This window comes from Nuphar pumila, chromosome 12 (assembly GCF_984573655.1).
Source record: "Nuphar pumila chromosome 12, dmNupPumi1.hap1.1, whole genome shotgun sequence".
In the NCBI taxonomy this organism is placed as follows: domain Eukaryota; kingdom Viridiplantae; phylum Streptophyta; class Magnoliopsida; order Nymphaeales; family Nymphaeaceae; genus Nuphar; species Nuphar pumila.
This window is the reverse complement of record NC_143260.1, coordinates 7,123,371-7,138,081: the sequence shown is the minus strand read 5'-3', so window position 1 is coordinate 7,138,081 and position 14,711 is coordinate 7,123,371. Positions and strand designations below refer to the sequence as shown.

At 37.1% G+C, this 14,711-nt stretch overlaps 1 protein-coding gene across 1 annotated transcript; it reads left to right on the top strand.

Moving 5' to 3' along the window:
- The first annotated feature begins 2,804 nt into the window (after positions 1-2,804).
- Positions 2,805-11,021, top strand: LOC149819828 (putative apyrase 7). Its single transcript, XM_089982186.1, has 4 exons — positions 2,805-3,000; positions 3,661-3,756; positions 5,559-7,585; positions 10,703-11,021. The coding sequence occupies exons 3-4, from the start codon at positions 5,584-5,586 to the stop codon at positions 10,909-10,911; spliced, it is 2,211 nt and encodes a 736-aa protein (XP_089838312.1). The 5' UTR covers positions 2,805-3,000; positions 3,661-3,756; positions 5,559-5,583; the 3' UTR covers positions 10,912-11,021.
- Positions 11,022-14,711: the final 3,690 nt, after the last annotated feature.

Sequence of the window (14,711 nt, the reverse complement as noted above, 5' to 3'; positions counted from 1 at the left end):
ATAGATACAGGTAGAATTGCTCAAATTTTGTGAGCCATAGCTTTCTTAAAAAGTCAGAAGCTGACCTTCAGTTTATTTGTTGGGAGTTTTCGCAAACTCTGTCACCTAAGGAGTTAGAAACCTCCTTGAACATGCTCTCCACTGAACCCAGAGAACCTATCACAGATTTGACTATTAGTTCCAGTTTTGAGTCCGTGGAGTGGACATTTCTGATCTGAATTCAATGATTTTGGATTTGTTGGAAAGGTATGCGCGTCGCGCACAACTTTCTTTTGAGCTGGCTCTATTGAAACAGAGTGCATGGGTTCCGAAAGCTTAAGACCCTCATGGTGGAAAGGTATCCGTTTGATTCTTGGATCGTGAATCGGTTCCACTGCACCAAGAATCCAAGTTTGTTTTCTTTTGTCAAAAAAAAACTGTTTCACAGAATCAGCTTGCTTTAGTATTTCAACTCATGTGCCGGTAGGAAATCAAATGAAGTTTGGCTCATCTGACTTGACTCAACAGCGCAGCCTTCTGGCTCAGTGTACCATACCATACAAATAATAAAAAACAACAAATGATAACAGGTAAAATCATTAATCTAGCAGTGCTTATGAATATAGTATCACCAAGAACAAACCGTGAGGTTTTTAAAAGCCAAAAGACTCATATTTTCTCAAACAGAATAATTGAAGCGTTCTAAAAACTTCATCTAAACCATAGGACTTATAGCGCTTTTTCTTGCAACCTCAACCTTTCGCATAGGAATCTATGTTACAGCAATGCATTATATAAGGCCTGTCTCCGTGGGGCACAACATGACACGCTAATGACATGTTCAAACATTATTTTATAAATTTTGTAATAGTTTCTACATAAATATTTCAATAACAAAAAAAATTTGTGCTCGTGTCCCGGTTCTAAAAAAAATTGTGTTGTGTATCGTACCCTTGTCAAATCTATGTATGTGTTTGTGTCCATGTGACATGGATAGGAACATACATTTGAAATGCATCAGATAGTCAAAAGCATAAATGATTGCCAATGGATCACCCTTATGGATGTTTGCTTGCATCCTATGCGATTCGAAATCACACGAGTTTCAAACTCATGTGATCCTAAATCACATGACATGATGGACAATGTTATTACAAATAACATTAGTAAAACGGGCCCCAGTGTGATTTCGTTTGCTAGACCTAATCTTGGGCCCACCAAACATTAGAGGTAGTAAGCGGTGGCATTTTGTATGGCTCTATTGGATGCTAACAGCTTGGTGGGTCGTGTGGAAGGAGAGAAATCGAAGGATTTTCCAAGGTCCATCATCGTAGCTGAAAGCAATCAGGTGGTCTATTTGGGCAGATGTATTTCCAATTGTTGTTACGTCTGTCTTACAAGGGAGGACAACCTGTCTTTTTTTTTTTTAAGGCAAGCTGGGATTAGACGGACCCTAAAATGATACCATTGAGATTTGAACTTGCAACGTCCCAACCCAAGGTGACGTGCACTAGCACCTCCTACCAGACAAGCAGATCTCCCATTGGTGGGGAGAACCTGTCCTAGCTACACCCCATCTTCTTTAATTGGGACAAAGCTTTTTTTCTTCTCTAATGGACAACTACTCATCGTCCTAATTAATCTATGTACCGATTTCTTGCTACTTAATAAAATCACTTTTTCTTTCTCTAAAAGTATATTATTCTAAAATTTGATGATAAAATATTTATATTTTTCACCAAATCAATTGGAAACAAAGCCTGGTTATTAATAAATAAACAATGATAAACATTTTTAATGATTTAGATCTAGCATAAAACACCTAAAACCAAAATTTTTGAAGGGTCGTAACTTGACCTAACAAAAAAATGCGACAGTACAATCTACATTTCTCACTCACACGTACACACACACATATATATATATATATCGTGTGGCTATATGAGTGGTTGTGAGGGTGCTGAGATGAAAGCTTTGAATCAAACCACTTTGGGTTTTCTTCATTTCGGCATAAATATCTTTTTGAAGTAGATGGACACATGGCAAGCACCAAGATCAAAATCACGAGAAGAAAGGAAGAGTTTGTTAGCATTGGCACTATTTTGAGTAGGCATGCACACTATCCGAACTTAGGCTGTTCGAACTCTGCTCGAGCTTGAACAACATTGTTCAGACTCGGCTCGGTTCTGAGCTCAAGTTGAGCAGAGCGATAAAGGGTCCCCCAAAAGACACGAAATTGTGTGTTGTATTTATTATAACCTAGAAAAATGTACATATACTAAAAACCCACAAGTAATTCGAACGAGGAAGAGACTAACACCTTACCCATTAAAGAGACAACCTTCTAATTTTATCTTGGAAACATATTATAAATATAATTTTGTGCAAGTCTTATCGAGCACTGCAACTTGATCAAGCTCGACTTGTTTATCCACACTGAGCCTGGACTTCTGTTCAAGCTCAAGCCGAGCTTAGACAGGTCGACAACGAGCTAGCTCGGCTCGTTTGTGCATCACTAATTCCTAGTGCCGACAAGCCTAGGGACTGGAATTCTTTTTAAGGGGGTCACTAGTAGGAATCCTACGGGCGTTAAACCCCACATTTCTTATTAAAAAATAACAAAGATATTAAAAATAATTAAAACTCGATCAATGTCATAATCAATGACTAATTACACAAACGAAATAAAAAATACAATCCATGGGAGCAGTCATATTAAAAAATAAAAAATAAAAATAAAACAGTATTGACTTGGTAATTAAAAAATAGTAAAATTATTTCCACGTTCCTTCCAACTTAACCCGCACTCCCCTCTCTCTTCTCTTTATACTCCGAGATTTCGATCTCTATTTTTTGAATACTAATAATTCTTTATATATTACTTCTCCTCTCCCAAATCTTCGATTCACTCTTTGATCGATCGACGGATCGGGAAAAACACTAAATGTCTTCGGATTGTTGCTTCTTACCGATTCTTTTAGTGTGATTTTTTGGTCCGATACGAAGAGCGTGCGGATCTCGGTAAGGAGCTGTTTTTTCCGAATTATTTTAAGTTTTTTCGTGTTTTTAGATCTGGATTTGATACTTTTGCTACGTATAACGAGTTATTTATTCACTGGTAATTTGAAGATTGAAATCCATGGGTTAAATTCCGGGTTTTAGGTCTAAGCTTGGTGTGTTTCAGTGATTTCTGGGGCATTTCGAGGTTTGAATTTTTGAGATTTTTCGTTAATTTTGTATATTTGCTTGCTGTGGAGTCGATGGTCTTAGTTTACGAGTGGAAAGGGTAACGGTGATCGATTGCCGGAGTTTTTAGGCTGTGTTGTTTACCGTCTGATAGTAGTGGATCGAGAGTCTGGCATTTCTGAATGTAGATCTTGGCGCGGTCATTCTTCAAAAAGCGGAAAGGTTGTTTGCATCATTTTGTAGTGCTTGATTTGGATTTTGGGTAGAGCATTTCAAGATCTGAAAATGGCGATCAATCGATGCCAAGTGCTGCGTGTCGTGGCCAGAAAACGAAATTTTTTGCACTTGTGGTAGGTGCACACTCTAATCGTGTGCGTTTTGTGGGAGTTTTTGTGAATGTGTAGGTGGTGTGGTACTAATTATGTGCTTCTCATTAGCTGCTTCATGAAGAAATTGCTCACAATTCACAATTAGTTGTATTTTCTTGGCAAACAGGTGTCACTATGTGGTATTGATTGCGTGGCTGTTATTTGCTGTTCCATGAAGAAATTACTCAAAATTCGCCACTAGATGGGTTTCCTAAGTAAACAGGTTAGTATTTTTTTTTTGTTCTCTCTGATGTTGGGTATGTGTTGTTGTGGCCATAATGTGCAGTTGCAACAATTGGACATTTTGTGCTATATTGAAAATCTCAGGTTCTTTAGGAAGCATATGACATGGGAATGTTGAACAATAGCAGAAGAGTTTCAAAATTCGAGAAATAGACCTCCGGTCTAAATTTTCAAAATTCTCGTTCTTCTTATATCAGGCTAAAGCTACCGCGATGAGGACCACATTCTCATGAACAAAACACAGTTTCTCAATAAAGACAGGGCTGGAGATATGCAAAAATAATGAATAGGTGACCCAGTAATACGAACCTCTGTCCACATTTTTTTACGTGTTTTCTAGTTTAACTGCCGACCTATCAGTTCAAAATCCTGCTAGTTTTGATACTACTGTGATAGGGGCTATTTCGTGGGCTTTATCTTTTGGTAGAAAGGAGATGGTCAGAGTAAGTCAATTTCCCTTCTCGTGGAGAAATCTCCCTTTGTGTACATCGAGAAGAATATGTGTGCTGAAAGCCTGAAACTATTTATTTTGTTGTTTCTAGAAAAAGAATAAAAGATGTCATGAAGCAGTCTTGGTCTGACACAAAAGTAGCATGGTTGAAGTCACCCTTTGTGATCAGCATTTGTCTACAAAACCCTGTTAAATCTTTTTCTGACCCTATTTAGATGGGCTAGGTTTGATGTTAGTGCGTAAGAGATGGTGAACTTCTTGAACAGAACTGACTGGGATTTTGAGTCTTGTGACGAAATTCAAGAATAATAGTTCTTCCTTCGTTTTGGTTGTTCAGTGAATAAATTCTTAAGCAATTGTGTGGTGTCCTTGCTTTGTAACTATATCCTTGACCTCTTCATGATACTAGGGGAGAGTAGTGACCACATCTACCTCATGTGCCAATTTGTTGCCTTGCTCATGGCATATTCCACTTGATCACAATCAAAGAATGCTTGAAGAGTTTCCACCTCATTTATGGCCCATTCATGTCGTTAGTAGTAGAGATCTATCTTCACAAGTGGCTCAGGCCAGGATGGGCACTGAGTGATTAGGGATTGGAGTGAGTGAAAATGGTGTTGCAACCTTGTCAATCCCACCTTGCTCATTTTGACTGATATTCTTTTTGTGCCTATCAGTGATTAATGATTAATCATTAACAAATATATGTTCCTTTTCATACAGAATTAGATAAAGGACACAAATTTTTTCTTATGTTAATATCTTCTTTTTAAGCCTGGCTTGTTCGGCAATTATTGGAGATAAATCTTTCAAGATTTAAAATCTACAACTGTGATTTCTATCTTTTTTTATGCTGCATGGTGCATACACTCAGCAGAACATAGTTAGGAGAAAAAGCAAGCTGTGTTTTTGCAGTGGAATGTTAAGTTTGTAGTAACCTTCCAGTTCTAGTTTCTTGCAAGTTGAAAAGGTGGTCACTAACATTCTGAATCAGGTTCCATGAATGCTGATGTCCGTCATAAAATTAAAATGCAGATGCTGTTGGTGATAAAAATCTAATTCCGAAACCTTGATTTATAAATTTGTTCATATTGCATTCTTGACCTATGCATCTTCGAATATTGTTTCTTGGTGGTTTTGTTTCAGGCTTCCAGGGTTCTTTGGATGATTTTTCAATTATATATTATAGGTTTTCCTTTTTATGTGCATTTTATTTCATTCTCTTCTCACTGTATTTTTTGGTAGATGTTAGTTTCAGGTCATCCTTTTCTTTCTTTGTAAATCTGAATGATTTTGAAACAATATTATGTTTTCTTGAATTGATATTACAGTGAATAAAGGTTGAAGACCAAACGGATGGGACTTGGAAAAGTTGCAGCAATTTTTGCTGCAGCTTTGAGTCATGGGACAACACCACATCCTCCAACTGCACCATCAGCATCATTCGATTCAGTGCCAGCTACAGCCTCAAACTGGAGATTTGGCTCAGCTGTATATGGAAAGAAGGCAAGCATGAGACTTTCCTCATCTCTCCAAGATCTCTCAACCTATAGTAACATTAATCTTGAAGATGGCCATCCAGACCGTGGAACTGATACATATACAACACGTGCAAAATTGGTTCCCACAAGTTTGCAAAGGGAATATGCAGGTTCAGGTTTTTCAAAGGAGAAAGCATTGCCGCCAGCCTCTTTTGCATGGAAAAGATGGCTGAGAATAGCTACTGTCATTTTTTGTATTTTCTTGTTTATTTTCTCTCTCTACATTTGTTCAAGATACTTTAGTGCTTTTTGGCACCGCAGATCATCACAATATTCTGTGATTTTGGATGGTGGAAGCACAGGCACTCGGGCTTATGTCTATGAGTGGTTCCCTGATAACAGTAGACACCATGTAAGTCTTCCATTGATAGTTGAATCATTGCCTAAAGATCCTCAAAGAAAACCCATTGTGAGGAATGGTCGTGCTTATCGTCGTATGGAAACAGAACCAGGTTTTCATAAGTTAGTACACAATATCTCGGGATTAAAGTCTGCCATAGAGCCTCTTCTTCAGTGGGCTGAGAAGCAAATACCCAAAAGAGCACACAGGACTACGCCTTTATACCTTTATGCTACAGCAGGTCTTCGACGGCTACCACAAGCTGATTCAGAATGGCTTCTGAATAAGGCATGGTTAATTTTAAAAAATTCATCATTCATGTGTCAGAAGGATCATGTGAAGATTATCAGTGGCATGGATGAAGCTTATTATGGATGGATAGCTCTTAATTATCACATGAATACATTAGGTTTTGGAAAATCAAAAGCAACATTTGGCTCTCTAGACTTGGGCGGTTCCTCACTACAAGTAACTTTCGAAACTCGGGATATTTTGCATGGTAGAACAAGTCTGGATTTTAGCATTGGAGCTGCTAAGCATCATCTTAGCGCATATTCTCTTTCTGGTTATGGCCTAAATGATGCATTTGATAAATCTGTAGCTCTCCTTCTCAAGAAGCAGGTTGGAAACATCAATAAAAAGATAAATGGCAAGATAGAACTTACTCATCCGTGCTTGCAGACTGGGTATAGGGAACAGTATGTATGTACCCAATGTGATCCAATTGATCATGAAGGGAGTCCCCTGGTTGGGAGAAAAAGCATGAGGAAAGAATCAGGAACCATTATTGTGTTGCAGGGTAGCCCACATTGGGAGGATTGTGCATCACTTGCAAAATCAACTGTTAATTTGTCAGAATGGTTGCATTTGGATGCTGGCACGGATTGCACAAAGAAACCCTGTGCTTTAACTGATGATCTACCCCCTCCCTATGGACAGTTTTATGCAATGTCTGGATTTTTTGTCGTCTTCAAGTTTTTTAACTTGAGCTCTGAAGCTTCTCTTGATGATGTGCTGCAGAAGGGTCAGCAGTTTTGTGGAAAGACATGGGAAGTTGCTAAAAATAGTGTCGCCCCGCAACCATTTATAGAGCAATATTGTTTCCGTGTGCCTTACATAGTTTCACTTTTGAGAGATGGCCTGCATATGGATGACACCAAAGTGGTTATTGGTTCTGGGAGCATCACTTGGACACTAGGTGTTGCTTTAGCAGAAGCTGGGGCAATTTTGGCAAGAAAATTTGACATTCAGAAATATTTTATTTTCCCTAAGAAGTTGAGTCCACCTCTTCTTATTGTTATTGTATTTATATCCCTGATACTCATTTTTACCATCATATATTGTACCCTGAAAGGAGCCCCAAGATGCTTTCATAGATCGTATCTCCCACTTATCATGAACCAAAGTGCAAACAGCTCTACTTTTAGATTTAAATTTTTGAGCCCTATCAATTCAGGTTTTACTCTTGGGTGGTCAGGTAAGCTCCTCTCTCTGGCTGTTTTGTGTATAATCTTTTGTTTAGTGCCACATTTATGCATCTGAGTAGTTTTTTCTTATTTACTATGTCACCTTGTAATGTGTTTATCTTACAACTGTATTATCTCTGACTTTCTTTGATTTGGTTGCTTTCTTGCTATTGAAACAATAGTTGTGTCAATTCATATTGCGTACAACACTTTTCCATTCAAAGATTTGTCTTGTTCATCTGCAGCCTTTAATAGTTCTCTGGTTCTTTTCCTTGACCAACCACCACCATCTGCAACCGTTAACATGTTCTGGATTCATTATGATGCTTTGAATTTTTTCCCCTCATTAAATCCAATCATTATTTCTCTCTTACATGAATGATAAAAACCCAACTGTATTAGGGATGGGTTTGTCACTAATTAATAGGAGTATTGCACTAAGGAATGGTTTGTCTTTGTTAGGTGCATGGACCTTTTACGTTGCTCCCTTCCCTCCATACGGCTTAAAAATTCTTTTGGACTTCCTTTATGTTTGAACAATATATATTCTCTTTGTTGCTAAGGGGTTATTACATTTTCTGCTACAGTATTACAGTATTGCTTCAAACTTTTGATAGAACACATTATTATTGATTTTCTGGTCATGGATATGGTTAGTAACGATCCACTGTTTCTTATTTTCTAAATGATGAGAATCTGGTTTGGTCCTTTACTATAACATGTTAACAACTTGCAATTTGTAGAATAATCAGTGAACTGAATAGATGGTTGCCGTGGTTGCATTGTAATAAAAAGTAGGCAAAATAAGGATACTTGTAAATGGGTAGTTGACCTTGTAGGCATGACCCACCAGCATGATAAATGAAGTAACCATTGAAGCAGCATTAGATTGCAGTTTCATCAAAATGCATCTTCAAAGTAAAACTATATATTGAATATATGCACCAGAATCACCATTAAAAACTAGATGATCTTACAGCTATATTTGGAAACATATGCTGGCAGAATCATCATTCTGCTCAATATATACAAAGAGATGAATTCCTGTTTTATGTTGGTGATTTCAGAAAACAAGGAACATAATAACCACTACGCAGGATTGTGCCACGTATGTGACTTGAAAATAGGTGCTCAAAGAGTTCAAAACATAATGCCTTATGAGTTCCTCAAGGCACTATACTCATGTGTCAGAAGCTGGCAGCTTGAGGCCCACCCCCTTTCATTTAAATTGTTGTAAAAAAATGCTTTTTCTAATAGAAACTTTAATGTCTTGAAGTCTGCTTCAACGTAATAATTCAAGCTTGGTTCCACATGCCTACACGCAGTATACGTCCATGCTTTTTTTTCATGAATTTGTTACTTCATGTTTTCTTTGACATATTTGTTAAAATTTGTTATGGTGTGAAGTTTTAGATGAACACAATCAGCGCTTTTAGGCAATACATAAGCTGTCACATGGATATGGATGCATGAAAGGGACACAATGCAGACATGCTAGGTATGACATGACAGTTTTCAGAAATTAGGACACTGGTACATGGCCGTACACACATACAGACACAAACATATGTATGTCTGTCAATATGTTTATATCTATATAATTCTTAACCTTAACCAATTAAACATGAATATCATCTCCAGTGTAAACTCTTGAACAACATAAATTACTATAATTAAAATCTTCAAATAATAGAACTAAGTTGAAAATGAAATATAATGTAATTGATAACAAATTTTAAAAGAAAAAGAGCAAAGAAATACAAAATAAGAAATCAAGATTGTAAAAGAAAATAGATAAAAGTTAATGACATAATGTATCCAACGCTGGTTTGACTGTCATGAAATATCCTGGTGTGTCCAAGCGTCGTCGTATCAGCATGAGTTATGTGTGCTAAGTGAAGTGTCCATATGACATAGTATGTAAGGTTTTTATGGAAGAATTCTATGTAGAGAATAAATATTCTTCTATTCAAAAAAATATTTCTTGCTGGACATTGAGTTGGATATGGATCCTATGAATTACAATTATTAGGTTGAAGAATCCCTTCAAGTTGTTGTGGACTAATGTCATTGTTTTCTTCTTTGGGTGCCATGAAATCATTTTTAAAAGACTGCCACTGTAAACGTTTTATAAAATGTTCATACTTCATAGTACTTTCATCTTTGACAATCTCAGGCTAGAGGTGTTATGAATCGTAGTATCATCATACCATTGCAAATGTTAATATGACTTCTATGAGGCTCTTTATGGTAGCTACTTTTTATTTATAAGAAATGATACGACTATTAAAACTTGCAATTGAGAATAATATGCTAGGTTAGCCCCAAGGGGTTTGGTGCAGTGGAGGGGCCCTTGGCCACTAGGCAGGTTGTCAAGGTTCCATTTCCATTAACTTCAGCCCCTTGCATTAATGAGTGCAAGCAATAAGCCTTTGCCTAGCCATAGCCGGGCGACTCCCTAGGGGCAAGGGGTGTGCCACGGGTTTACACCGTCGGACAGCGACCATAAGTATGGCAGGCTTAGCCAACACGACTAGGTCTATGAACCCGAGGGTAGTTTCCCCATCCTTCATGGAATTAGTATGTTAGGTTGAGGAAAATGTCTGAGATTTTGACAATAACATCATTGATATATTTAAAAACAATGATATTTTACAAAATATCAGGGGCTACTAGCAATAAGTGCATAATATTTTAAAAAACAACAGCAATACTAGTGGCTTTGATACATAGAGAGATGCATTTAGATGCCCACATCCGCATCCTTAATGAAAGAATAGTTTCCTTTATATTATCTAAAAGATATGCTAATATATTTTTTCTCCCTATTTTGTTTTGTGATGGCTAAATTTGAAGCAGTGCTTTATGCATGAGTATATTTTGTCTATAATATTACTGAAACTAGTGACTGATATTATAAAAAGCCAAGCATGTATGCATTTTTCTTATATTTGACGTATATGATCATAATCTGGTTTATTTGGTAAGTCCCATTCTCAATCTAAAATTTCCTTTTTCTGGCATATAAAAATGCTGAAAATGGTTAGAAATCTGATGAATGACACTGCTAGTGAACAATCTTAACATGGTAAAATATGGCAACTGCATAATTAGTCATGATGTTTCAGGTGATGGAAGAGTGAAGATGCCACTAAGTCCCACTGTTAATAGCCCTGTGCAGCGGCCATTTGGAATGTCACGTGGTTTAAGCAGTGACAACATCAGCCCCCTACCACACAGCTTTTCCGCTAGTAACTTGGGGCTTCAAAGCAGGCGATCACAGTCAAAGGAAGACCTCAGTTCCTCTCTTGGTGAGTCTCACATGGGGAAGGTGTAGTGGATGTTTCTAAAGCATTCCTGTTCTGTTACACTTTCCTAAGCCTCCAAGCTTGTATCACATATAGTGGAAGAAATTTAATAGCATTCTTACTCTTTGCTGCTAGAGTTCAATGGCATCTCTAAAAAGCATTTTATGCATGGCATAACATCCCTGTAGCAATTTCCAAAATCATTTTTTGACAAATTCACTCTTGTCTAGTGTCTCTTCATTAAGCTCTCTCCTGGCCTGAGTCTACTTGACAAAAGACAGAGACCCTATCTCTACATTTAATTCCTGAAGTTGGATGTAAATATTGTATCGGAATTTAAGCCTGCTCATTTGGACATGGATTCCAGGTTCCATGTTTGATATCCCACAGCTGTTTATAGAATGAGCAAGCATCCAGTAGAGATGGGACCATATATCATCTTATATCAGAATCCTGCTCTGTTCACATAAGCTTGAAACCAATTTTTTAAATACACTCGGCAGATTTGCAGTGGCCTCTTTGTTTCTTGCTTGCCTAGTTCAGAACAGTTAATAAGGCAGAAGATGTTCAGAACAGTTAATATCTCGTAAAGCACATTCTTGTGTCAGACTATGTAGCCCAGTCGTGTCCACTGTTATACTAGTACTTCAATGCTATGGATCTCAGGCCAGTGTCAGATCTAACCCCATTCAGGCCTGACCCATTACCTGAAAAGCTGTAATAAGCAAAATTTTCAGTTGAAGACAAACTGAGAAAACTCACTTTGCCGTTTGACTTGATGAGAGCCCCAGGGCAAACAGGGTAGCCAATGCACCACCTAAACTATGTCCAATCACATAAACATGCCAAATGGGTCTGATTTCTAAATCATCTCCCCCTGTAACAATAAAATATTCTAGAACCATCAAACTGTATAGGAAAAGCCTTTAACAAAAATCAACAAATAATTAGAAATCCAAACACTATAAAGATGTGACCATCACAGAGTTTCAGCTTTGTCATAGAATTGGACTTCAAATGGCTTTAGAAATATCTACAAAGGCCTCCAAAGAAAAAATTGTAGCCTGGAACTGGAGTACTGATCTAATATCATACTGGACTATGATATGTAGATTCAACATTGTGTCAAAGCAATCATAGTTGATGGGTGAGACTAAAGAGCCATGGATGGTTCAAGTCCATGATATAAGTACATGTCCAGAATATCATGCCCCGCTAATTTTAACCCAGTCAACCTCTGTTCCATGGAATATCCTTTTTTCTGATCATGTGTATAATAGAAAGGACACGTAGGTTGTAGTTAGATAGGCTTCTTCTACAATAGAATGCATGTGATTCAAATAGATATGGCTACAATAAAAATTTGCATTGAACTTGCAATGAACAATACTGCAAATAAATGAACATAGAAGAAGCTCCTACTAAGGATGAACAAGAGAGAGATTTCACATGGCCTTCAATGTTATCAACTTGAAAAGGATAAATACATGGAATATGCATATTATAGTCACTGAAGCAGGAAGAACACACAATTTGGATGCATTGCATGAAGTTGAACAATTTATAAACTAAGATTCTAAGAGAAATTTTCAAACAAGCAATCCTGAACAAAAGAAAAGCCACACACAAAGCCTATTGGGGTTTTGATCAAGGAAAGAATCCTGCTTTTGATTGAATCATATGCACTCAAAAACCCAAAACGAACCTGAGAAAAAACATATCAAAAATAATAAAATATATAATCTGTGTAATTTGTGCAACAATGGAGAATATGACCTTCACCTGAATTTCTTGCTTAAAATCACCTCCTATCCACTTGGGGTTTTCTCTATTAAAAGAATAAATTAGAACACAAAGACCATAGCAACAATAGATAAAGATAACATTGATAGATTTAAAATAAATGCAGGAGTCATTAGCTTTAACATAATTTCCAACCACCGTGTTCAACAAAAACATTTTGCTCAAAAGTACTTTTCATATATAGGCTTTATAATAACAAATAAATTAAAAAGGATAATTACTTTTAACATGAAATTGCATTTCCAACTTCACGAAAGCTCAAGGTGTCATAATTATGAAAGAAGTACATGGTTTCACGCTTTGAAAATGAACTTCCAATGAAGCGAGATTCAAAGGTTTTTAAAAGTTTTCAATAATTGTGGTTGGAGCTTAGGCGGAATTAGTGAGGGTGGAAAAGCAAATTAGGCCAGCACCATATATGATCTATGCATTAAAATTCAAACCCATTAAGATAGATGGCTGAAGCTGGCCGATCCGAGTCAGTATTGATAGAAACGGAAAAAATGGAAAAATTCTAAAGCTTTGCGAATTCAGTCTCTTCTGTAATGAGAGTCTCATTGGAGCCCATTAGTAAAAGTTACCAAGATTGAAATCTATGGATGTTCATCATTTCCCAGGAGACTGAAGCTAGTGTACTCTCTAATGGGTTTGGAGGTTCTACACCAATGAACTCAGTGAGTGTGATGGGTTTTTTTTTGTTGTTCCAAAGGTAAAAAGTTTCATTATAGTGGCCCATTGGCAAGGTCAGCAATGGTTAAGAGTTTGGCCAGACAACAAAGAGAATCATATATGTATAGACTTTTGGATCACATTGATAACAGGACTTGCATTCCGCACCGTAGAAACAACAATTGAAGCATCTGAGGTTGTATCAGTCAAAGATACACACCAAAAAGGATTGCTCTATCTCCAAACTTCACCTTCAGTTTTGTTTACCAACTTTGTTTCTTATCATATCGAATCATGCTTCTTTTTATAAGAATAAATAGAGTGGTAAGAAGAAAGAGATCAAATTGCACAATCTCTGTACTAGGCAAATGCATATTTTTCTGCCGAGGCTGTCAGAGTTGTTTGCAATAAGATATTGGCTATACTTGAAGGGGTTTATCAATTAAAATTTCTTCAAGATTTTGACATAGTTTCCAATCCATTTTATAATTCTTCTCATTAGCCTTTGAGGGGTAAATGATTTCACAACAAAGGAATCGTACAATACCAAGTGACATAAAAGACTATTAATCAATTATCAAATCAAAAAAATGTGGGGCTGGTTAATATTTTATGATCAAAACTCCATAAATTAAAATTGTCACATCTCATATTCTTTGCAAAAAAAACTGGTTTTTAATTTTTAAGTAAAAACTTCACCGTTTTTGCAAAAAATGCAAGGAAAAAAAAGTTTAATTTTATCACAAGAAATTGGCTGCCGATATTTACCCCAAAAAACGTTTAGTCACTATGCTCCGCACTAGTGTTTTCCGTCTTGATCCAAATCTGACTGGATCCGTCTAACACAGGCTTAAAAAAGGTTTTCTTCAACCGACTTTAGTTCCGATTTCATTGGATCCGAACCCGCACCAGAGTTTACACCTAAAGTGTGCTCAATACGCAATTACACACCGAAGCAGGTTATATGTTCCCCCCGGAACATGCATGTGCGTATTCTCGGGTCTGAATGAGCACCATGTATGTAAGCACGTGGGGCTCGTTTCCCCATGTGCGTCGACATCACTTAGCATCGGAGTTCGGTGCGCTTACAAAGACTTAAGTACTCTTTTCCACCATTAGTGCCATAAAATGATGTTTTGAGTAAAGGACAAAAAAGCCCTCCTGCAATAAAGGGTTAAAATCATCATCATTTTCATCCTAAGGAGTAAACTCCTCGGCTTTAATAGGAGTTCCTCATAATATATCGCCCTAAACGTTTCGGATCACCCTTTGATGATGCACCATCTGATGTAATAGGAGCTCCGATTGACGACATACCCTTTGTCGTCTTTTGCCGCCGTCGAAGCACCATTTGTCG

Excerpts from the sequence above, each read along its gene's own strand:
- LOC149819828 (XM_089982186.1), top strand. The coding sequence starts at position 5,584 with ATGGGACTTGGAAAAGTTGCAGCAATTTTTGCTGCAGCTTTGAGTCAT. Across the intron at positions 7,586-10,702 it reads TTTTACTCTTGGGTGGTCAG|GTGATGGAAGAGTGAAGATG; the intron begins GTAAGCTCCTCT and ends ATGATGTTTCAG.